Here is a 20,782-nt window from a genome sequence, read left to right as displayed (position 1 = left end):
ACACACACACACACACACACACACACACACACACACACAGGAATGTTTCATATCCGAGTGTGTTTCTGAGAGCTGAACACCCCAAATCACACTGCTGTTATTAATACGCAGCAATTATTATTCTATCTGACAGACTGTAACTTTATTTTTCTGCAGCTCGGCGTGAAATTAAAACCCTTCTTTCTCCTTGTTGTGACCCACTTTTCCGTGTCACAATAAACACCTTGGCTGTGTTTATTTTCTTGTCTTTTTCCATTTAAGCTCATTTCTGAAAGCAGTGTGTATTTAACAGTAACCTCACGCTGAACCAGTAGGTGGAAATAAAAAGTCCAACCAAACAAACCGTCCCACATTCTTCCATTTGACCCCCTCCAGTGTTAACCCCCCTCTCCAACATCCTGTTTCATTCTGTGAATCCAAATTCTGCACGTAGCTGCTTTTCTTTAATCAGACTTTTCCATATTGATGATTTATTTTTCATATAATGAGCTTGGACCGCTCACCGTATTACTCATTACTGTACTGGCTTCATTTCAGTCATGTGGATGAGGGAGTCATTCCAACCTTAATGCAACTTCAAAGCACCTCAACACATGGCTGTAAAGTGTAATGCACTGTGGACGCCCCTGGACACATCACAATGTTTCTACATGCTATTTAACAAGCATATACAGTTTATTTTACACAATTTACAATACAATATACCCAAACATGTTGTGTACTAACCTGTTTCCAAAAAAAACAAGACTACAATAAATTGAAAATGGTTCAAAGACAACAATAACTTAATTTCAGATTTAATCACTTTCTTAAAGGCTTTACAGGCCAAAAGAATCTGTGTTTGGCACATTGTTTTTTTTTTTGTTGTAACAAACTTTCTAGCAATAAATCTTATAGCACTAGGAAGCCTGTTTATTTCCCCTTTTCCTCTGATGTGGAGCCACATTTTCAAGGAAAATGCATCTGTCGGTTGCCCCCATGAAAAACTCAGATCTTCTTTGCCAATGCCAAACAGCTTATTCTGCTACCGACTCTTGTCTGGTGTCGTTTACTGGATTGGATGAGTGAAGTCTGAAGAAACAATTTGTTCATTAAACAAACAGGTAGCATGTGGAAGTATCATATGCAGCTACGACAGCCTGGCACCTCCTCGTCATGCTTGTCACGAGCTTGGACACGCACTGCTGAGAGATGACATCCCATTCTTCAACCAGCATTTGCCGCAAGTCGGTCAGTGTGGGTGTGTTTGTCACTCTGACAGCAGCAGCACAGCCAAGCTGATCTCACAAGAGTTCAGTGGGGTTGAGGTCAAGACTGCAGGCAGGTCGTTACGTCCTCTCCACTCCCAAATTCTGGATGTGGTCTCTGATAAACTCCGCTCTGTGGGGGCAAATACTGTCATCTTGGAGTATAGAGTTTGGTCCCAGACTGTGGAGATATGGGATTGCTACAAGTTGCAGAACCTTATCTCAATGTCTTTCTGCTTTAAGATTGCCTCCAACACCTGGAGTACAATAAACTCAAAACAAAAGCCAAAAGCAGAATAAGCTGTTTGTCATTGGCAGAGAAGATTTGTCAATTTTTTCATGGGTGCAAACCACATACTGAACTCTGCTACTCAACCAACAAATTCATTTCCTTACAAGTGTGGCACCATTTAAGGGGAAATAAACAAGTTTTTCAACAGTATAACATTTACTGCCAAGAAGCACTGTCACAATAAAGAAATAATCAACCAAACACAAATTTCCTTACTTCTTGTACCTCATTTAATGTTAAAAATTAAAAAATCTAACAGTTTTCCTATTTATTTTTTTTAAACGTCACGATCAGGCTGAGAAAGTTGTATAATCCTACTTAAAAAACAAATGCATCCAGATGAAGACCTTGCTTATTTACGCAAGACCATGCCATCCTCCATGATGGTATTGCAGAGGCATTAGTGCATGTGGGGGGAGTATCTTGTTCATCCGTGACAGCAGCATTGATGTTCAACGGTTTCTACAGACTTTGAAGAAACATATGTCACCACCCAGATTCCCAGCGTCTCTGTACGAGAAAGACGTGCATATTTCAGGATAGCAATGCCAAACCACATTCTGCATGTATCCCAGCCCTTTAAAAACATCTGGAACAATATGAAACTAAATATATGACAAAGGCAGTCCAAATCTATGGAGCAGCTAGCTAACTTGCAACAAGCAAGAACTCTTTTTAAAGAAGGTCGAAGGCATCACACTGTGAAATATTCCCTGGCACATTCTTTTTAAACATGTTGCTGATGATAAATTTGTAATATGAATGTAATATCTGTAGGGGGAAAAAACTTAAAAATTCCAAGTTTTAGCATTTTATCTTTTAGGTTGTTTCATTTTCACAAGATTCACAGCCCTGTTTCTTCTTATTAGAAACAGGGCTGTGAATACATAACACATTTTTAATGTACTTCTAAATTGCTCCCGTGGAAAACTAGTTCTGTTTTATCTCTCTGTGTGTAGGACTATCACCGGAGCTCAAATCACCTCATTGCCCAGTTCGGTTTGTGAGCAGCTTCCAAAGCTGCAGCTGCTGTGAGTCCAAACACAACAATTACATCCACATCTCTGCATGTCTCTGAACACTGAACTCAGGCTGAAGGTGGTCCCTGAAGGCCCTGTATATCATCAGGGACTATTCATGTCTGTCCATCAAATCATATCTGCTGTTGCTTCATTTATTTCAGATATTTTTTTAAGTCTTGGCTTGTATGCTGGGAGCTGCTGTGATGTGTTCAGTGTGTATAGGAAATTACGGTGCTGACAGCTTCAACTCACTCTCTCCCTCTGCAGCGATCTCTCCTATAATCAAATCCAGACTCTTCCCAGTTTTTCCGGCTGTGAGAGCATTCGAAAAATGTGAGTTTAATGTTCATTTTACATTTAATTATACTGTTCTTCTTAATGTTTTATTGCCTTTTTTGGGAGGGTCGGATATAGCTTATTTTATGCCCGTGAAGCTTTTAAGACACAGTTATTAAATCTGAAGTTACCATAACAATCAATAAAGTACAGACAGCTGTGCATTATGGGAATAATTATCACCCTCATAGTCTATTTCTGACCAATCAGGTCATTCAGGAAACACTTGCTGTAAAACAGATTCTTTAGTGATGTAATGGAAACAACGATGGCTAATATGTGTGTGTGCATGTATGTCTGTTTTTGTGAGGACCGCAGTGACTTCTGGGCCTTGTGAGGACATTTTGCACAGTGAGAGTTGAGAGTTTGTACAGTTCAGGGCTTCAGATTTAGTTTTTGGGGGATATGAGTTAGATCAAGTGCCCCCCCCCCCCCTTTTATCTATTAATTAGCAGGTATGTGTGCCCATACAGCACCCATACAGCTTATGGATACAACTAATCAATAATAATAATAATAATAATGATAATAATACATTTTATTTGAGGGCGCCTTTCAGAAACCCAAGGTCACCTTACAAAAAACACAATTAATAAAATGAACAATAGTCATAAAATACATAAAATAAGTTAGAAATTACAAAACAGAGCTTGACAACAGATAAAATCAGCATTAAAGCGAATAAGCCAGTTTAAACAGATGTGTTTTGAGCTGTGTCTTAAATACGGAGAGGGAGTCAATATTTCTTAGTGCAGGAGGAAGAGAGCTCCAGAGCCGAGGAGCAGAGCGACTGAAAGCTCTGTTCCCCGTAGTGATAAGGTGTGAGGATGGAACAGTAAGATGAATAGCAGATGATGATCTGAGAGGGCGGGAACCAGTGGTGATATGGAGCAGGTCACACAAATATGAAGGAGCAGATTTATGGAGACACTTGTATGTAAGAAGTAAGATTTTAAAATTTATCCTGGCTTCTATGGGCAACCAGTGAAGCTGCTGAAGAACTGGGGTAATATGAGCACTTAACAGAGTGCAAGTTATGACCCGAGCTACAGAATTTTGAAGAAGCTGGAGTTTATGAAAGGACCTTTTAGGGAGACCAAATAGGAGGGAATTACAGTAATCAATACGGGACGTAATAAGACTATGGACAAGGATGGCAGCAGCATGAGGAGTAAGGAAGGGACAGAGTCGGTTAATATTAAGTAAAGCAGACCGGGTTATGTAATTAATGTGAGACTGGAATGAAAGCGTATTATCAAGTATGACACCCAAACTCTTAACCTGAGGGGAGGGAAGGGTAGGAGCATTTTCAATGTTAATGGAAAAACTGTTGGATTTGGTTAAGATAGATGGTGTACCAACAAGTAAAACTTCAGTTTTATTACTGTTAAGTTTGAGAAAATTGGAGGAGAACCAGGATCTAATCTCAATAAGACAGTTTGAGAGGGAGGTAGGTGGGAGGGATGAATTGGGTTTAGAAGAAAGGTAGAGCTGGGTGTCATCGGCATAACAGTGAAAATTTATATTATATTTTTGGAATATATAACCAAGAGAAAGCATATGAATAATGAATAAAAGAGGCCCTAATACTGATCCCTGGGGCACACGAGCAGAAACAGGATGGAGAGTTGAAGAATGGGATTTAAGTTAAAGGATATTTAAGGATAAACTGAGTGCGGTCTGAGAGATAGGAGGTAAACCAGGCAAGGGGGGTGTGACTAATACCAATGGATGCTAACCGGTTCAGGAGAGAAATGGTATCAAACGCCGCACTAAGATCAAGAAGGATGAGAATGGATAGGAGACCAGAATCAGCTGCCATCAGAAGGTCATTGGTAATCCTTAACAAAGCCGTTTCTGTGCTATGATTAGAGCGGAAACCAGATTGAAATTGTTCATGGAGATTATGGTCATTGAGATGTAAATGAAGCTGGGCGGCGACAACTTTTTCAAGAATTTTTGAAATAAAGGGGAGATTTGATATAGGGCGAAGATTATCAAAGTTATTGGGGTCTGCACCAGGCTTTTTGAGAATTGGGATAACAGAAGCCTTTTTCAGTGCTTCAGGAACAATTCCAGTGTTCAGGGAGGAATGAATAATATTGGTTATGAGAGGTGCTAACGAGGGAAGACAGGCTTTAACTAACACAGTAGGGAGAGGGTCAAGTTGACAGGTGGATGACTTAGATTTTTTAATGAGATTAGATACATCAGTTATGGAGGGAAGAGTAAAGCTTGAAAATAACTGACAGGAAGACAGTGGGGGAACCAGGAAGTCTACTTCAGAGTCAGGAGCTCCTAAAGAGTTAAGTTGACGGTGAATGTCTGAGATTTTACAAGTGAAAAAAGAGATAAGAGAATTGCAAAAATCAACAGAATACATGTGGGAGGGGAATGTGTCTGGAGGTTTTGTAATTTTACTGAACAATGAATAGAGGGACCTGGAGTTACCTTCATTAAACCAACCAGACTAGCTGGCATTTCTCCACACACTCCAGCCTTTCATCCAAACCTTCTCCATAAACCATGTTTCATTTACAGCCCGAGAACTCAGGTTGATGGAGCGGCATGTGAATGCATCATATGAGCGATGGTCCTCTCAAAGATAGAAATACAAACATGTGTGTGTTTTTCAGTGATCTGCATCACAATGTGGTAGAAAAACTGGAGGAAAACACATTCGCTGGTCTGCTATCACTACGCTCACTGTAAGCATGCAAACACACACGTGCACACACACACAGACACACATCGCCAATTTAATTGGCCAGCAGATCCTGAGCAGAGATCCCTCTGTAAGTATTTCCAAATGGAAACTCACTTAGTCATCCAGGTGGTCCGCTTGTGGATGGGACAGGTTTGATGCTATGGTTTGGAACAAAGACAAGAATCTGTACAGCACTACACCTGATACTACAGCTCATACTAACACTACACTTAGGACTATTGTAGTTTTGAATATTTGCAGCCTCCAGTATTACAGCATCTCAAACTGAGAAACGAGACATGCCTCTCTTAACATTACTGCTAATTTTATTATGGTATTAAAGACATAAGAGTATTATGTGCACAGTTTCTTTTATTCTGGGATTAGAAACAAAGACCTGCTGTTTCGTAGGCCTGCGGTGCTTTCGCTTTAATCCGAACTAACAGCCTACGCAACAGCAGAGATCAGGTCAGCGTACAAAGTTTACCAACAGATTAAAGTGAAGTAAACAAAACTGGACAAAAAATACAGAGAAGGTTATGTGTCTGCACACAAGGTTTGGCTAGTAGCTGTGTGTGTTGTGTAGTTGTGCTGTTTAGGGGGGTCGTGTGTACGATACCGCCTCTCCTTTAACCTCTTGGTATTTTCAATTCATCTCACAAGCAGCCCATTCACAGCCAAGCTCTTTGTTTATGGCTAATTTACAATCATGAAAAATTCAAAAGAAGATGAAACGCATTGATTTTTTACATATTTCCACAAACCCTGCAGACTGGGTTGACAACCAGAAGAACGTCAGAGTTCTTTCTGTTAAGGAAAAAGCAACTAAATCTCAGGCACCACGGCTAGTATTTAGCAGAACTAACTTCTTGTAGATTTAACTGACATATTTTTTATTATCATAAATCAGTATTTCTGATCACATGACTGCTGGTTTGTTTTCTGACTTCATGTTTTTCTATCCTGCAGTGATTTGTCCTGGAATCGACTGTCATCAGTGAAGCCAAACTCGTTCTCTGCTCTCCCTGCTCTCACCAAACTGTGAGTTCTTTATCTGTCTGAACATTGGTTAGTAGTTTTGAAACCATTTTTTAAAAATTCCTTTTATAAAAATTAGATAGCGTAGTAGTGGAGCGTGGACAGGAAAGCAGGGAGAGGAAGTAGACAAAGAAGCGCAGCACAGGTCGTTCACAAACTCGTGAGCTGAATGGGTGCCTGGAAAACCATTTTTGATTGAAAAGTTGAGGAAGCACGTTAAAACAGCTGCTAAATTTTCAGCAAATATGTTCAACTGCCCTTAAATATGTCATTTTAAGTTGAAGATTTGTGGTTTGTGTGAGATTGTAACCTATAGATGTCCAGGAGACGGGAAAATGGCCTGTTTTCCTTAAATTTATCTGAATTAGTTATAGAATATAATTAACTGGTTTCCACACTGGTTTCCTCTGTTTTTGCAGTGACTTGTCATCCAATCAGCTTTCCTCTCTGCCTCTGAGTGGCCTGCAGAGTTTGACTCACCTGCGTCTGGCTGGAAACCAGCAGCTGATGGAACTAATAGCCCAAGAGGATCTGCCTCGAGTCAGGTGGGCATTCACTCATAAACAAAGGAAGACATATTTGTATTAAGAGACGTCCACGTACCACCAGACTGTGATGCAGGACCTCCAACATGGTTATCAGGAAGCAGACTTATCCACAAATCTGTCCTGCAATGCAAACACTGCTAATGTGATTTAGGAAAAGGTTTGAATTAACAGCCACTTTGCTGCTGATTAACTCCTGTAGTGTTTAGATGTCACACACACGCAGATTCACACACTCACTCACACACACAGTGTAATCTGTCTCCTCCATCTCTGATGGAAAGCATCTAAAGGGACATTCCACTGAACAGCAGGTGCAATAAAATGAATTTATTTGAGCCATGTTTGGACAGATAGAGGTGTTTATCACTGTGTGCGTCTGTGTGTGCTCAGGGTGATGGAGCTTCCCTACGCCTTCCAGTGCTGTGCCTTCATCTCCTGTGAGCGGAGAGGTGGAGGTGCAGGAGGTTTGTCCTGGGAGAGAGAGGAAGCAAGAGACTCAGCTGGAAGAGATGCAGCTATCCTTTCCAGCCAAGGTGAACCCCAACACACAATGGAAGTTTTCACCTGAGGAACCAAATGATCACATACACCAACCAGGCATAACATCATAACCACTGACAGGTGACATGAATTATACTGATATCACTTAATCATGGCAAGTGCCGTCTTCAAATTTTATGTGACCTCACAACTTACAGGTGTTAAAGGATGCTGCTAAAATCTTGGTGCCAGATACCTCAGCACATCTTCCAGGTTGGGTCAGGGTGGTTTTAAAAGCACTAGGGGGACAGATGTTATGTTATGCCTGATCAGTGTATTAATAAGAGGTAGACATAACTACTCGCTGGTTTGTGGGCTTCACATTTTAAGCCTCTGCTTTAGCTTTAACTTCATGGAGACAGCTGTTCGCCTCTTTATCTTGAGCCAGAGGTGATCAAGAGGTGAGCAAGAGGGTGAATTCAGACAACACTAACTGTTTTGCTTCGGAAGCTGCATTCATTTCAAGTAAAAGACCAAAACCAGAGCACACTCTTTTTGGATAGTCTATTTGCATAATTAACTGTATAGCAAACATATTATTTGTTGATTAATTCCATTAGAAATTCTCCAAAAGGCTCCATGAGCACAAATACAGTCCAGACTGCCAGTTCATGGAATCCAGTTAATGGACCTAGCAGAGAGCTAGCATGTCACTAAATTTTAAGTCTCAATTTCCCCCGGACTGGAAATTTTTCTATAGATGCCACAACTGTTTAGTAGCACGCTGTAAATGTGTTTATTACTGCTGTAAAGTTGGATATTTTAGCATGGGAGACTATGGGAACTGACACGCTTTTGGAACTGCCTCAAGTGGCCACTAGAGGAACTGCATCTCTGTGAAGGTTCTCAGTCATCCAGGTCATCGTCGTCAAAGGAGCTTGCAAAGAAAAGCGTCTGGACTTCTTTAAGTTACTTGAAGACGTTTCACCTCTCATCCGAGAAGCTTCTTTAGTTCTAAGGTCAAATGGTGGAGAGTCCCAGATATAAACCTAGTGGGAGTATCCCCCCACAGAGGGACAAAAGACCCCCTGATGATCCTCTAATCGCCTGAGCCAAGGTGTGAAACTGGGTGTGGGTCCCAATCAGCCAGAGTTTCGGGTGTGTTCATTGTGAAACCTGGCCCCACCTTATCATGCGAATTCCTGAGGTCAGCTGGCCCAGGATGTGAGTGGGCGTTAAGGCGTCTGGGAAGGGATCTCAAAACTGGATTATAGATGGCAGAGAGTTGGTGTCGTTTGAAAGAGGAGTGAAAGAAGCCATCTATGTCCACTGTGAGCGACCATCTTTGAACAGAGGCGGGGGTTGCCTCTGTTCAAAGATGGTCGCTCACAGTGGACATAGATGGCTTCTTTCACTCCTCTTTCAAACCATCTGTCCAAAATGTGAACATTGGCATCCTCGAAAGAGTGACCTTTGTCCTTAAGATGCAGATGGACTGCTGAGTCTTGTCCTGTGGAGGTGGCTCTTCTGTGTTGTGCCATGCGCTTGTGAAGTGGCTGTTTGGTCTCTCCAATGTAGAGGTCTGGGCATTCCTCGCTGCACTGTACAGCATACACCACATTGTTAAGTCTGTGTTTTGGCGTTTTGTCTTTCGGGTGAACCAGTTTTTGTCCGAGCGTGTTGCTGGGTCTGAAATGCACCGGGATGTCATGCTTGGAGAAATCTCTCCTGAGTTTTTCTGTTACACCGGCTACATAGGGGATGACAATGTTGTTGCGTCTGTCCTTCTTATCCTCCCTTGCTGGTGTCTGGTCTTCTTTTCTGTGCACAGAAAAAAAGACCAGACACCAGCGTCTTCAAGCAACTTAAAGAAGTCCAGACGCTTTTCTTTGCAAGCTCCTTTGACTAGAGGAACTGCAGTTTTCCGCTTCATGTTTCAGTGGCAGAGATTGCACCTTATTTAACTCCTCAGAAAACCCTTCCTTGGGGTACCCCCTTTAAGATGGGACTTAGAACACTGGACAGTGTTAGTTTGTTTCTATTTTTTGTCATTCAAAACTACAACATGGAGCTTGTTAAGCATTTATAGAAAAAAAGGGGACGAATCCAGCAGAGATTTGAGGCACTCCTCTACACAGGTCAGCCCTAAAATTTTATTCAGGTCATCATTTCTCTTCATTAGATACAAAACTGTTTTTTAAAAAAAGAAGCTTGGTCAGAGTGGAAAGCAGGTAATGAATGGGTGGAAAGTGGAAAGTTCCACAGCTTTATGTAAGATTTAATATGAGGTGTAATCAAAATGTCCCATAAAAATAAAAAAATTAAGTTTCCAGTTTCAAATTTGGCTGATCACCAGTTCAAAGTTGTTTTTTCATTCAGCTTTGACTTAGGGATGCTTGTTTTTCCACTAAAAGTAGAAATAAAACCAACGTACTGCTGTCCTCACTGTGTCTCTGCAGTAGATCAAGATTGGGAAGATTTCCTGATGGAGTTGGAAGATGAGCCCAAACCCCAACACTCAGTCCACTGCAGCCCGGCACCAGGTACCAAAAACCCCTGTCTGTCAAATTAAAACACAATAAACACACATCTGTTATATGAAAATTAAGGAAACACAACTCTGAAACAGATTTTATTAGTTTTAGAGAATTAAATCAACAGCAACTCTATGATAGCCGAGTCTTTATCATCAGTGCTACATTACCTATGAGGATTAATTACTTAAATCTTTATCTGTGAGAAAAATCTCAGCTCTACATTTCTACATTTTAAAAACAACTCAGTTGCACATAAGAGCTTAGAGGCACACTTCTCTGGCTTACAATCATTTCTGTATATCCATATCTTATATCTTTGTTTTAATTTAAAAAAAAATGCTTGTTTTAAATGTAAAACACCAGAGGGCGCTGCAGGAAGGGACTTTTATCATTGCAGAAGCATAAATACTAGTTGTGTGTACAAAAACATTTAAAAGATCGTGTTAATGGTTTATGTTTCCTGCAGGACCTTTCCGTCCCTGCCTCCACCTGCTCGGCAGCTGGATGATCCGTGGTGGGGTTTGGCTTATCGCAGCAATCTCATTGGTCAGCAACAGTCTTGTCGTCCTTTCAGTCTTCTTTTCTCCAGCCACTTCTCTCACTCCCCCCAAACTACTGATTGGCTTACTTGCCCTGGTGAATGGCCTGATGGGAGTGTGGAGCGGCTGGTTGGTGGCAGTGGACGCTTGGACATTCGGGAGCTTCTGGAGGTAGGACACCAAACCAGAACAGACTGGGGACTCTGGGTATCACTCGAGGGATTTAGGAGGAGATCAAGGAGAAGGGGGGATATACTGTATGTATTAAGGAAATTAGGGATTGATTATTAGGGGAATTTGGGACTACTTTTCCAAAGAGTGTTTTTAATTACCTTAAAATCAGTTGGATTAGAATGCTTTGAAAGCACTGTGGATTACAGGGACCTTGGGCACACAGGAATCCAGACAATGACGTAATTTTTGGGGACTCGTGAGACATTGTGGATTTATTCTGGAACCAGGGAACAGTTGATTTCTGAGATTCTCAAAAACAGGCAGGGTAGTGATAGATACAGTGAGAGCACTCTGGAGTCTTAGGACAAGCTTGTCATTCCTATTGGCATGAGAAGCTTGCCAATAGGAACCTTATAGATAAACAATAAAATGCATTTAATAAAATACATTTATCACATCTGTCAGAGAGACTACCCATCTGTTGTATATAAGATGTAGTGATGAGTACTAAACCTGAGTGTATAGTGGTGAACAAAAACAAAACAATCGAAGATTTTATGAGTGGAGACAGATGTGTTTTGACATTGTGTGTTCCAGGTACGGGGCAAAGTGGGAGAGCAGCTTCCTGTGTCGATTCAGTGGGTTCCTTTGTGTGTTTGCGTCACAGACCAGCCTCTTCCTCCTTACCGTTGCAGCTCTAGAGCGATGCGTGGCCACCACTGTAGGACACAGCAAAACTGCTAGCAACAGTGGTGAGGAAACATATATGTAGATCCAGCAGCTTTTATTTACCCTCTACACCAACATTATTGTCTCTACCACCCAAATGTGTCCAAGTCGATTTTTACAAAACAACACTATTTTATATGCCACAGATATAACATATTTTTTTATGCACATTACATAATTTCATGTGAAAAAATTATGTAATTTTTTACATAGATGACACAGTTCTATATGCCAAAACTGTACATTTCATCATGTTATATATTCAAAATCTGCAAAGCTTATTTTTATGCAGATGACACTGTTCTTATATCCAAAAACATCAGGCATCACCAAACTCAGAGATAAAAATTAAAGCCACCAAACCCTAATTGAATTTTAAAGAAAGTGAACTTGTATGATTTTGGGGAACTAATTTCACCAAAATGATGACATTTTGTGTTTTGATGCATGCTGCAGGTAAGTAAATCCCAAAAAGCTGATTCTGTTCATCTGGATGTAACGCTTTCAGATGGAGACTAGTGACCATTGATCAGTGGCCATGAGTACCTCAGAGAGAGTTGGCTGCAATCACAGCATTGTAAGATGGTGAAAGAGGTGCCCTTAGGCCCCCTCCTCGACTTAGGTCTTTCCCTTTTTACATAAATGGCCTCCTTGACTCCCCGCTCACACCAGCGTTCCTCCCTGTCCAGGATGTGTGCGTCCTTATCATTGTTCATTCAGTGGGTTAGTTTCCATCATTATGCAAAGGTACTGTTTATAAGGTTGTGGAAACCTGCAGTCAGCTGAGACTGAAGAAGTCACTTGTATGTGTGATGAAACGCTTCTCCCACTGAAAACGCTACGTCCAGATAAACAGAATCAACTTTTCTGTCCAGATGACTTTTGACTTCATGATTAATAAAAATAGCCTAAAAGACATTCTTTGCTAAAACTCATCTTTAACAGCTCATCAGTACTTTAATTTGGATATTGACTTTAACATGTCTACATGTTTACTGTCTACATACAGTTTTTAAAGCAAAATTTTTTTTGTCATTGATATCAAGCACATATTATTATTTTCGTCTGCCAACATTCAGACACTCTTAAAAGTTGATTTCTGAGTTCACTCTTTTTTTTTTTCTTTTAAAAAAAAAATCCAGGTCACTCTTCATCGCCGTTATCCTTCCGTGTTTCCATCTGTCTGTGTTTCCTGTTGGGCTTCACTGTCACAATACCCTCCCTGGTGGCCGGACACAGCAGCACCTCTCTCTGTTTACCGCTACCTTCCTCATCATCATCGTCGTCCTTAGCCTTCTCCGTGTCTCTGGTGCTCTTCGACTCCCTCTGCTTCCTTCTCATGACGTTCTCCTACACTCATCTCTACTGTCGAGCCCACAAGACTCCACCCAGCTCAGAGGAGGAAGCAGCATTGACGCGACATGTGGCTTGGCTGCTCTTCTCTGACTGCCTCCTCTACCTCCCTGTTGCCTTCCTTACGTTCTCCTCCCTCCTGCGCCTACCAGCCGCTGGACCAGAGGCAGCGAAGGGGGTTCTGCTGCTTGTTGCCCCACTGCCAGCCTGTGTCAACCCTCTGCTCTACCTCCTCTTCAACCCGCTCGCCAGGGAGGAACTGGCCGCACTGGCCAAACGCACCTGCAAGGGCGTGGCACTACTGAAGCTACGCAGGCCGAGAAGAGGAGGAGGCGGAGCTGGAGGTCTGAGGCCATGCACACTGGATTTAGCGTACGACGAGGATGCAGAGAAACAGTCATGTGACTCAACGCAGGTGCTGGTACTTGTCGGAGGTGTCAAAGAAGAAGACGAGGAAGTGGGACAAGGAAAAGCAAAGAGTGACGCACAACATTTAGCGACACTTCAATAAACTGAACACAAACACAAAAGGTTTCAAGTCTCACTTGACAAAAGGTAAATAAGAAAACGTTGTGCCAGCTGGTCACTGCAATCAAAGAGCCCCTGATTAGCTGTAACTAACTATAAAGTAAAGTATTGTTAAGTGTAACAGATGACCAAGCCCTGTTTGGATGGGATTTCTTCATGTAGGGAAATCAGCTGATTTAGTGTAATTTTCTGTGAAAAAAAGTGTGTCCCAGGTCCTGTTTTACTTTATCTGTCCTGTCCTAATGGGTTTAAAGCAGTGACCAACATTTAATACAGTCAAAAATTATTTTCAGACACACAACCATGAGAATAATGAAAACTGATGGCTGCAGAAGGCACATCAAGGCTTTGTCAAGTGAGACAAAACCAACACAAACATATACCGTATGTATAATCCACAGCAGACTGACTGACAGGACTGTGAGGCAGCAAATGTAGCAAAGGATGGTGAAAGGAAATGAAGGGTGCTCACCATGAACTCCCCACCAGTTTCTGTTGTTGTCTACCTTCTCCACCATCTTTTTTTTTCTCCTGCAGCAAACTGTCCAAGGCAAAGGCAAAACTCTGAAGAAGTACAAATTAGGAAAAGCAGGAGAAGATGGGACCTATGTTTGGTCCGTTAATCTTATTGACGAGGACAGACACCCACACACAGAAACACACGCATTATCAAGGGTATAAATTCAGCAGCTTTTATTTTGAAATATGACACAATTTACAGCGCAGTGTTACCAAATGTTGCCCCGCATGCTTCTGGTAACAGCTCATGTTTTCGCGGGTGTGTGTGAAAAGTGCAGCGTCCTTGTGAGTGTCGTCACTGAAAACAGGCATCAGGAGACGGAGAGCTGAAGCTCGTGTTCAACACCTGGGAAAAACATCACAACTGGTCCTCCAAACGGAGTAAACCATCTCCTCTCCCAATCATGAGTGTTCAAATTAAACATGGTCGCATTATGATGTCAGAATACTGAATGTAAGAGTGCGAGCAGGACACAAGATGAGCTTCGGGCTGCAGTAAGGGTCATCAAAACATCTAGTGTGAGTTAACAGCTCATGCATGATTCATAATATTCGCACAGTCACTGCAGCTTTAAAGGTTAATGATGCTAGTAAATGAAAGGGGGACACCTGGTGTTTCAGGTGCAACTCGCTCTAGATTGTGTTCCAGGTGGTAAGTACTTAAAGATTAAAAGACTTGGGATCATAGGAATAAGAAACAGAAGGTTCATATTGAACCAAGTGTCCTGTGGCAAATGATTCAGGATGGAGGAATGTACCTTTGAGCCCTTAATCCACCTTAAACAGGCTAAATCTGTAAAACATGCTTTCTTTCTCGATTTAAGCCATGTCTACTGTCTCCATTTGACACTTTTAACTCTCCAAATGGGTTTACATTAGAAAGATTCGATCGCATGTACCTTCAGTAATCAGGAGCATTTACACTTCTTGTTTTGGACTAAGGAAGCATAATTTTACCCAGATGTACAAAAGTAATTTACTTGAGCAAAAGGATGCTGCATGTGTGTGTGTGTGTGTGTGTGGGTGTATGTACAGTAAATGTGTGTACATATTGTTGTAAATACAAGCTACTGTGACAATCTGTTTTTCTTTCTGTGTAGACTGTGAGAAATCTTTCATTTTTTAATGTTTGTTCATTTTGGCCCAATGTCAACATTTGATTTTCTCTTCAGTTTAATTTATACTGTCATACATGTGCACCTCAATGAGCATTATTAAGCTGTCATAGATTTCAATCCGTGAATTCATCCATTCTTTTTTTCTTTTCTTGTAAGTAATTTAAAGTCAGGTTTGCGGTGGCGACAGATTGACCTCTAAACATCCACCAGGTCACTGGTGAAACGCTTACTGCTGGCGTTAGGGTTCGGTTGTAGTTTAGCCAAATGCTAAACAAGCTCACTTAAAGAAACAAGATGCTGCCTTTCAAATTAAATGTTTTACCTTCGTTCACTTCTGTTTCTACGACTTCTGCAGAGGTGAAAATTCCAAATAAAAGTGTAGATGTGAATCTGAACTTAACCCTAAATAGTAGACTGTTCACAACAAGTTAAGCACTACAGTCCAGATGGTCATTCCCAGGTCTAGAAAGTGGTCTGGTAAATCAGAAATGTTGCCTTTAGGCTCAGATTCCTCTGAACCACAACAGTCCTCTGCATTAGTCCTCTGTACTCTGCCTCCTGTCAACCTCACACTTCATTTTACCCTCATTGTGAAGATCCAGGGAAACTACTTCCACTGAGGCAACAACTGACCACTGCTAGCTGTCCCAAATCAACTGAATCAATCAAAAAGATCTCATTTGTACTTTGACATTTACACCATTCAGTATCCACTGAGCGGTTTATTTGGGTCATTTTCCGTGTTTGGTGTTTCCATTTCAAGTAAAGTCTGTAACATTCTGGCCTTACAATTTTTGTAATTTATTTTTTTCATCACATGTTTCTAAGCAAGCCTTTAAAAATGCTCCTCACCGACCCCAGTTAGCTGAAGTGAAGCCTGGCAGCTACAACCATCTATATGTGTATCCACCTGCCAAAGAGGCCACACCCATAGCAGCAGAAACTTAGTAAGCCTTAATAAAATTTAAACAGGTGAGTTACAAAAACATTCTCCCCACTTACAGTTATTATGAAGGGGGAAATTATCTATAGAGACCAACAAAAACATGTTTGTTTCTGCTGTAAAGCTGGACGTGTTAATGTGGGAGCTTATGGGGTTTACTCACTGCTAGAGCCTCTAGTGGACATTAGAGGAACTGCATTTTTTAGCTTCACCTTTGAGTTTAAGAAGCTGCTACTTGGTTTTAACTTTCAAACAAATGAAATGACTGTGTGTAAATTGGGTTTCAGATAATAATATTTAAATTAAGTGTGCTGCATGGTCATTGTCCACATCCTGCATGATCTGCATGAGCTTCTACCCAAATTTAATGTGATCTTGAGGGTGAAAAACAAGATTAAAAAAAACAAAACAATCAATGTGCTGTTTGTGTAAAAAAAAAAAAAAAAAAGATATGGGTGGTGTCTCTGGCTCCGCCCACTTTGTTCAGATATAGCACCAGAGCAAATTTAACAAAAAAAAGGAAAAAAGAAATAAAGAAAAGCATGACTGTTTGAATGTGTGCTCTGTGGCAGTTTGATTGCTGCACTTTTCTATGACCAGCACTTAAAATAAATAAAAATAAAGAAGTTCATAAGCTTTGTTAAAACCTGAATGGTTCAAACTTCATCCTTTCACCTGATTTCTGGTTATCTTGTAAACGACTGTAAAATATTTGAGTGTCTTTCGTTTTAATTTGTAAAACTGAGAATGAAGTTTTCGTTTTGTGACATGAATAAAGGTGTGTGGCCTAAACTGCACTGAGCTGTCTCTCTATTTTTTTCCAGAAAGAACAGAACAAAAAAATGACAGTCAAACTGTCTTGTATATTAAATGTGTATTATTTTGAAACATAACCAAGATAGAAACCTATGGGAACTTATCCTCTGAGTCTCACCAACAGCCACTCAGAACCTCATGGGAGCCACAGCAGTCAGATGCAGACCCAGTGGTGGAGTAAGAGCCTGCAAGTAAAGGTGCCACAAACTATATATAAAAGACAGAAGCCACTGTGTCACCCATGAGATGGCTTGTTGAAGCTTCAGTGAAGCTTTAGTGTTTTGGCCACTGCCAAGTGAGATTCTTTAGAACCAAAAGTGATTATATTGCACAGACAAAGATACCTACCAAATGGTAATCATTAACATCAGAATGAAATCCCACTCACTCACCAGAGAACCAGAACATGGACTTCTTGAACAGTCTGTTAGTACAATAATTTCACAACAGCCATTATATTGGTCAAATTATGTAATTAAAAATGCTCCAAAAGGCTCTAACAGCACAAACACAGTCCAGAGGTCAAGTTCAGGAACTCCAATTAGCTTAGGTGTAGTATAGCATACAGCTAGCAGCTACAGCTGTCACCACTTAGCTTTCTGTCGAAGAGGCCACGTCCCTAAATTGAAAAAGATGACCTGTGCACAGCTGTTACATTACCTTAAATACAGAGACCAAAACGGTGTTTGTATCAGGATCTAAAGTAGAATATTTTACATTGCAGTCTATAGGGGCTGACTTACGGAGCCCTGCAGGGGACATGGGAGAAAAAAAAATTAGGGAGAAAAAAAAAATTAAGACGGACTTTTGCGAGATCTCGCAAAACAAACTCGGGATCTCGCAAAAGTTGAATTCCAACAATGGCGGCAGCTACTTAGTTGTAATATTACTCTTTCTGGGTCACAAAATACACTTTTAAGATATTTTGAGGCGTGAATGTAGTTGTGTAAATGTCAGATACCTGCTCGGTTTACAAGACATCACATATTTGCAAAAGTGCTCCGACGTTTTTGGAGATCTGACACCCACTATCTCGAAGCTAACGGGAGGTCGAGACCTACTACAGCCGGGAGGAACACCGCTTTCCCGGCACATCGTGCCTCGACCTCCCGGTCGGCTTCGAGCTGGCGGCCTCCGAAGAATGCGGCTAAAACTTTTGCGAGATCCCGAGTTTGTTTTGCGAGATCTCGCAAAAGTCCGTCTTAATTTTTTTTTTTCTCCCTAATTTTTTTTTTCTCCCATGTCCCCTGCGGGGCTCCGTACTGACTCACTGCTGGAGCCTCCAGTGGTCAATACAGGAAAAACTGTTTTTGGCATTCAGCTATGGAAAATGATGTTAAGACACAAAATTCCACACAATCCTAGATAAATAGATAATAAATCTTCTCTGATTTACTCAATCAAGGGACGATGTGTTGAACCAACTCAGCGTGAGAAACCCAATCAGAATGTTTTTTAAGACTAGCAAACTAAGCTGTTATGAAGGCTTATTTGTGCTTCCGTTAATAATACTTTGTGTTATCAAATTACACGCACCAAGCACGTCTCGCATCAGTATCGTCTTGTGCTGACAGATACTAAATCCAGTTCTTTAGTTTATTTACTGACGTCTGTAAAACAAAGCAGAAAACTGAAATTTGGAGTAAAAAGCAAAACGTTCTCTCTGGAGTCAAGAATAAATCAGCACTTTACAGGATAGCTGGAGTGATGTGTGTCACACTTGAGCACTTGGTGACATTCTTGATGTTTAATGAATGACTCCACCACTGTCGCTTTCAGAGAGACTGATGACGAACCTTCACAGCTGAGCAGAAGCTGCTGACGCGTGAAAAGGTCAGGATTCCCTCGCTCGTTTTTAAGTCTTCTCCACCGATGTGGAACGATGACTCTACGAGTCTGCCGACAAACGCAGAGCACGCTGTGTAATTGTCTAAACTTAAACCCTATTTTTGCGAGAATGAGTCACTGCAGCCTGTTTGACATTCAGATCACTGACTGATGGAGGATTATGACGATGATGAGGAGGATAAATCATAACACACAGATTGTGCGCTTCTGAAGTTTCTCTCGGGGGATCGGCATTGATAAAAATGCTCACGACTCACCTTTTAGCCTTTGTAACTTCTTCACTGACCTTACAAACAATCCAGAGCTGCACCATACGTTCATGAGTGAGCAGTTTGTTAGCCACCACACTAAAGCTGTGCCTCAAACAGACTCAGATAACCCAAACGTCTCCTTCTCTGCTCACTGTTGGGTTTCTTTTAATCATACCTGAGGCCCAAAAACTGACTGATAGCTACATGTGGACAAGTAAACCTCCACACTTTTCTTGGTGATTGTTTTTATTTCATTTGAGATAATTTTATCATGTTTTGGTCATTTTGTATCGTTTTGTATCATTTGTTCATAATTTCTCATTGTTTGGTGGTTTTAGTTTTTCTATGTTGCTTCTGATCTAATGGACAGTGATTATGGGATGTTGCAAATTTGAGCACAATCACATTTGCCCTACAATATATATATATATATACATCTCGCCTCTGGATTCTCTCTTTCTTCTAGTCATTACCACGTGTACATGTACAGTTTTCTGAGAGGTTTGTCTACTCACTGATTCCTGTTGGATCCCCAATAGCTCCCACACCTGCTACTCCATACAAATCACCTGCAGTACTTACAGAGGTCAGGACTCAGGCCTCACACCAATGTTGCTCATCCATGTCTTTATGGACCTTGCTTTCTGCACTGGTGCAGAGCCATGTTGGAACAGGATGATGGATCAGGTACATAGAGATTCTGATTGGAAGTTCCTGCTTTGACTACCTCTTAATTAACACACACTTTAACCGTCTTAATTGTGACTCAGCTGGGTAGGGTGGAGATGGAGTTGGCCCTATGGGTTTGTCATAAGATAGATACTAAACTCTGTGTATGTATGCATTTTTGGGTCCACCAGATTATGAAAAGAGATCAATAATTTTAAGACTGCATTTGTCCAGTGTTGGGATTTCTGCTCTGGAAAACTCTGCAGATGTGTGAACATTTAAATAAACGAAGCCTCATTTGCAGATTTAAAGTCAAAATTTCAAAAAAACTAAAAATGTGTCAGAATGTGGTCAGTTTTCATGGTGATCTGATTTATTGAAATTAAGTCTTTTGATGCAGAAGTTCTGAATCTGTGCTGGTGACGCACTTTGTGTTCCTACAAGCTCACCAATGAGAGCATTTTGTGTTTCATTAAAGTTTTCTGTATGAGTCAGCTGTTAGAAACTTTCTTTTTCTTTTTTTCTGCTTTGGAACTCAAACCCATCGGGTGAAGAAAACCAGAGTGACGTGAGTCACACTGATTATTTCTTAAAACAATCGCACAATTACCCAGAACAAACCACAAAGTACCGGAGCACTGACTCATCGTGAACTGTGGCTGAGGTGAATTTGTTTAACGATCCCAGTCGATGGCTTACAAACAAACCCGAGTAGATCATTTGCCTCTAGCAAAAATAGGTGTGTCTGCTGCTTCTCTGATGGATTTCTACTGATTACAGTTCAATCTCCACATTTAAGGCTTAAAGGTCACATAATTAGGTAGAAGTAATTGACATAATAACACTAATACTCCTTTTTTGTTACTGAGACCTCCACAGCTCCAAAGTTTAAAGTAAAGCACAGACTGTATATAAAAGATGGCATCACCTTTTTAGTATTTTAACATTTTAAAACTGGACTTGATGGCATGAATCTCATACTTCACACTGATTGACTAACACTTTGATATTTTTGTATTTTACTAAACAAAAATCATGTTGCATACACGAGCAAGTGAGCTAACGCGCTCATGAGGAAACTGAATGCT

At 40.9% G+C, this 20,782-nt stretch overlaps 1 protein-coding gene across 2 annotated transcripts in view; it reads left to right on the top strand.

Annotated features, from left to right (window-relative positions):
• The window catches only part of LOC102312898 (leucine-rich repeat-containing G-protein coupled receptor 5), a 47,808-nt gene extending 33,988 nt beyond the window's left edge, over window positions 1–13,820 (top strand). The window contains exons 11-20 of one of the 2 annotated variants that reach the window (XM_005921107.2): window positions 2,499–2,570; window positions 2,829–2,894; window positions 5,534–5,605; window positions 6,574–6,645; window positions 7,062–7,187; window positions 7,581–7,723; window positions 10,133–10,213; window positions 10,674–10,917; window positions 11,518–11,672; window positions 12,792–13,820. In XM_005921107.2, the coding sequence (XP_005921169.1) occupies window positions 2,499–2,570; window positions 2,829–2,894; window positions 5,534–5,605; window positions 6,574–6,645; window positions 7,062–7,187; window positions 7,581–7,723; window positions 10,133–10,213; window positions 10,674–10,917; window positions 11,518–11,672; window positions 12,792–13,513 (1,753 nt within the window). In that variant the 3' untranslated portion in view covers window positions 13,514–13,820. Of the gene's footprint in view, window positions 1–2,498; window positions 2,571–2,828; window positions 2,895–5,533; window positions 5,606–6,573; window positions 6,646–7,061; window positions 7,188–7,580; window positions 7,724–10,129; window positions 10,214–10,673; window positions 10,918–11,517; window positions 11,673–12,791 lie in introns of both variants that reach the window. The other variant, XM_005921106.2, reaches the window with a different exon arrangement.
• The last annotated feature ends 6,962 nt before the right edge of the window (window positions 13,821–20,782 follow it).

This window comes from Haplochromis burtoni, unplaced genomic scaffold, assembly GCF_018398535.1.
Source record: "Haplochromis burtoni strain Fernald_Lab_line unplaced genomic scaffold, NCSU_Asbu1 Contig_44, whole genome shotgun sequence".
Taxonomy (NCBI): Eukaryota; Metazoa; Chordata; class Actinopteri; order Cichliformes; family Cichlidae; genus Haplochromis; species Haplochromis burtoni.
This window is presented reverse-complemented; position numbering and strand designations above follow the sequence as displayed.